A 4,511-nucleotide genomic window follows, 5' to 3' on the forward strand; every position below is an offset into this window, starting at 1 on the left:
GACTGGAGTCAGTGTTTCTGCACATGAGACACACCCCCCACATCAGAGCAATTACCATCCTCATTTTCTTCTGCGTTAACACTACCACGGATCATACTTACAAAAGAGACATTTGGATTGAAACGCCGAGAACTATGAAAACCTGGAGCCATGGAAAGCCCTATCACGGAGGCCTCACCCTGGGCAACACGTGTACCGCTAATGTTTGGAAGACGTGGTGTCTCATGTGCAGAAACACTGACTCCGGAGCGTCCCTCGCCATTCACGACACTTGAGGCATGTGCAAGAGCCTGTTGCTGCTCCTTCAACAGGCTCTGATAATGAATTTGCCTCTGCTGCGCCGCGGAGAGCTGAGCGCGAAGAATGTTGCACTCCTTGTAAAGTGTCTCCCGCAGGTATTGAACCACCTTCCGCTTTTGTGTGGTGTACTCCCGTTCCTCACTTAATTGTTCCTGAAGCTTACACAATTCTTGCTTTTGCTCCTCAATCTCCACAATAAGCGTCCTTGCGTATGCCTGCAGCTCATCATACTCCTCTCGATTCACAACGGACATGTTGTTAATGTCAGTGAGGGTGCCAACCGAAAAGACTTGTTTCCCAAGCCACTCATTTTCCGCATGGGATAGCGAGGGCACTGGGCCCCCGGTCGACGCAGTAACATTGCTACCACTATGAGAAATAACAGAAGCTGTGTGATTGGTTGTAGCGGTCGTGGCGGAGACGGCCAGAGGGGACACAGGCTCCTTCATCCCTTTAATATCAAACGATCTTTCACGCAGAGGAGTTGCAGATGCTTTTGTGCGGCCCATTTCTCCAAAAAAGCGAGAATTGCCACGGAACTCCGCACCCGCTCCCGTTCGCATAGAACGACCACCACCCTGCTGTACCCTCTGGCTTTTACCATATGTGGGGGGAATGACGATGACAACATTGCCCACATGTGCAGTCTCTGGTGCCTCTTCGCCGGTGCTGCAACCCTGTGTCTCAACCGAGGTAGAGTTCTCTCCTGCATGACCAGAGGAGGAGTCACAAGAGGCTACCACCTCCATTTGCTGCAGCTGCCGCCTTCGCTGTGACGGCTCCCCACCGGCTTGAAGCAGTGGGCTCCGAGGATGAAACCCGTTGCAGGACACAGAAGCCACAACATGGCCATCGGTTGCCTCCTTTTCAAACTGTGCGCACGGCAGCACCACCGGTATCCGCCTAAGCTTTTGATACATCTCCTGTGTCTGCGAAGCCGTCGGTAGTCGTTCCCCTTCCCCTTGAAACTGCGAGTAGGAAGGGATCTCCTTCAGCAGACGTTCCAACAACGTGCGGCACTCAAATACGAAACAAATGCAATTCTTCAACGATCCCGTGTCTGCCAGCCTTAGCTTTTCCGTTACAGTGGAAGTCACCTGCTCAAGGACCATTCGCAGCGTCCTGGGACACGGCTGCCGCGACAAGAAAAGAGTATCATCCTCAACCTCACTGCCTACTGAGCTGGCCGCCGCCGATCGTACTAAGCCCATTCCGCGTTGCCTTCGCTTTGAACCACCACCTTTGGCATGAATGCCGTTTAACAAGGTTGAATGCCCTGAGGTGCGTGGTTCATCCGCATCATACTCGTTCTTATCTCGGCTTCGCTCCTCGTCGATTGCATCAACGATTCCAAACTGAACGGCAAGGGGTGGGCAACCAATCTCGTCATAGTTTGCCTTCCTTTGGAGACGGCGCATAACCCGTTGGTAGACATCCTCCAGCTGTGGATGCACGTCCTCCCGCATAATTCCAGATAAAGTATTTGCATTCCTTCCATTGGAAGTGAGGCCAGAGGCATCCATGAAGTAATTGCCACCTTTTGCAGATGAGGCAAGCACGTCCCGCTTTAACTCAGCATACGCGCCATCAAACGTCGTTGGTTTCTGCCGTTCATCAGGCTGTAGCGATGGGAGGGTGACAGTGGCAAAGGGCGTGTTTTGATTGTTAACAAACACCCGAAGATTCGCCTCGCCACTCTTGTCCAGCCACTGCATCAACGCAATCAGAATCCTACATGCACACCAAACAAAAAAAAAGGAGGAACGCAAAAACGTGATGCAATGCTCCATGACAAACACCAGACCGAATTATATGCAGCTGCATGCACACGTATACGTAACCCAGCACTTACACACAGAACCACTGACACGCGCAGCAACAACAACAACGGTGACACACGCACACAGACAAAGGAAAAAAAAAGGATGAAAACATTTGACAATAGAGCGGAAAAGCACTTGAGCCGTGGCGCATAGACAAAAAAGCATTCACGCAGTTCCACAAGATTAGTCCTCCCTTTCATCTGCAGGACCGTAACTCTTCCTTTCAGGCTGTGCCTACCTATCACTGGCAGTCAACCCAGAGAATAAAAAACAGTTAAGTGATGACCTTCGCTCCTTTCCTTCTTTTTATTCCAATTGCTTAGACAAAAACGTCAATCTTCCTCCAGACTCCACTTCATTTCTCAGCGAACCCGCACACACACACACACACACACACACACACACTCACGACAAGTTCACATTACACGTGTGTGTTATGCGTCCATGTGTTTTCACATAACATATAACTTTAAATAAAAATGAATTCAAATGAAGATGCATTACTAAAGACATGCAGATAAACATGTATGTAACATATCCCCAAACGCACCCCACCAACAAGGTATAAAAGCAACCAATCACACAGAGTCACAACAAAACCCACAAAAGTAAATAAATTACACAAGGATTAGGAAAAACAAAACGAAAACAAAAGAAAAAAAAACTCCTTTTAATCAAAAAATATTGGGCTAAAGTACAGGTGGAGGCCCAAACGGCATCACAGAAGATGAGGAAGAGCTTTGCCGTTGTGCCGTTGCCGTCGCTAAGTCAGACGGCACAGTAAACGGTTTATGTTTCTCAATTCCACCAAATGACCTTTCCAGAGATGCGGACAGGATGCCCATGCTGATGCATGGATGATGACGATGATGCCTTCGTTATTCTTACCTCACCTTCCTCACCAGGCACGTTACAGTCATGTAGTCAGCTCAGCTGCCGTCGACCTACGACGTTTGTGGAGACTCCAAATAAACAGTGTGTAATCTTAATGTGTTGCTGCACCGACTCCACAATATCACGTCACTTGAGCAGCAACCCACTCAGCAGGCGAAGAAGGAGCCCTTGGCCCCGCCAGACATCTGCGCAGGCGTCCTCTTAAAAACACTCTTCTCCATGCGTCCCTTTTCCCCAAACCAAATGTATATAACTCCTTCAGTCAGTGCTGCAGGGTTTGCAACATTGTACTCTTCCTTGGTGGGCGCGTGCGTGGGAAAACCCGGCCAACGCCAAGCAGCACCCTTCACCCCCTGCCATGCAAAAACAACAACATCCGAAGAAGCGCCCAGCAGAGAATAAAAATAAGAGCAGTCAACAACGCAGTCGATTGAGTACACAATCCAAAGGTTTTTTATTGTTTTCATGTTTTTCCCGCACCAAAAAATCAAGAAAGTGAATGCGCGTGTGAAACGCAACACGGCAGCCGCGACAACAGCACAAAAAAAAACACACATCCCCCCCCTCCCCCACCCCCTCACACGCAACACTAATAACAAGGGCTGGTCTGGACGTGTTTTACATGTGTAATGCTTTTGTAACAAGGACATTTTCATCCCAATGCACTTGCATAATGATCTGCAGGAATCCAAGAGTAAATGACAAAAAGAGGAAGCAAAAAAAAAAAAAAGAATCAACAACTCCCTACATGTATATTTGTATATATATTTGTATTCGCTGTCTGTATTGATACTCCTGTCATCTGACGTTCCCAATACAATGACGAGAAAGTGAGAGTGAGCATCGTAAAGAGCAATAATATATAACAAAAAAGCCATTCGACAGGGTCGTTTACGGTAATGGCAGAACAAGCTCGACAGAAGGTATAAAACATATGCTGACAAGCCAACCGGTGCACATCCTTCCTGCCGTACCCATTCAACGAAATTACATGATGGTGACCAGAGAGTAACATTGGAGGGGAGCTGTACATTCACACTATACACCTTGGAAAAATATCCATCTTTATCTCTTGCCGGTGATTTTTCTTATTAAATCGTTTCTTTCGTGCCTTTTCCTGCAATGGTGCAGGCAAACACGCATACAGGTAAATCGTTGCCACGCATGGAACCTCCGCGAAACCACACACAAACACATACACAAAAACAACAACAACGAAACCCCTCATTCGCACCTTCTATTCCCTTCCTCCTCATATACACACTGCTACAACGGCAGTAGCGTGCAAGCTTGCAACTACAGATCAAATAGGAAGAACAAAAAACAAAGGAAGGGCCATACCATTATATACATTTGTTTTCATTGTGTGGATGTGTCATTGTTACTTCTCTCCGCCCACCTCGCGAGTCACTCACTTACGTTATTCCATCACTGCGTTAAAACTGAGGGACCAAATTCATTTCCTTAGCCGTTGCCATCACATCTCTCTCTCTC

At 47.8% G+C, this 4,511-nt stretch overlaps 1 protein-coding gene across 1 annotated transcript, besides 4 other annotated features; it reads right to left on the minus strand.

Annotated features, from left to right (window-relative positions):
* Positions 1 to 8: 8 nt before the first annotated feature.
* On the minus strand, positions 9 to 2,015 carry TraAM80_05147 (uncharacterized protein; the record flags this gene model as incomplete). The annotated part of the gene is made up of 1 exon (XM_029382040.1): positions 9 to 2,015. One exon carries the CDS (start codon positions 2,013 to 2,015, stop codon positions 9 to 11), a length of 2,007 nt encoding a protein of 668 aa, XP_029238166.1.
* Positions 2,016 to 2,497: 482 nt separating this feature from the next.
* Positions 2,498 to 2,528: a microsatellite.
* Positions 2,529 to 2,756: 228 nt separating this feature from the next.
* Positions 2,757 to 2,787: a sequence feature (A-rich).
* A 179-nt stretch (positions 2,788 to 2,966) lies between these two features.
* Positions 2,967 to 2,995: a microsatellite.
* A 1,200-nt stretch (positions 2,996 to 4,195) lies between these two features.
* Positions 4,196 to 4,232: a sequence feature (A-rich).
* Positions 4,233 to 4,511: the final 279 nt, after the last annotated feature.

This window comes from Trypanosoma rangeli (genome assembly GCF_003719475.1).
Source record: "Trypanosoma rangeli strain AM80 chromosome Unknown Tra_15.4_contig_00162, whole genome shotgun sequence".
NCBI classification, from domain to species: domain Eukaryota; phylum Euglenozoa; class Kinetoplastea; order Trypanosomatida; family Trypanosomatidae; genus Trypanosoma; species Trypanosoma rangeli.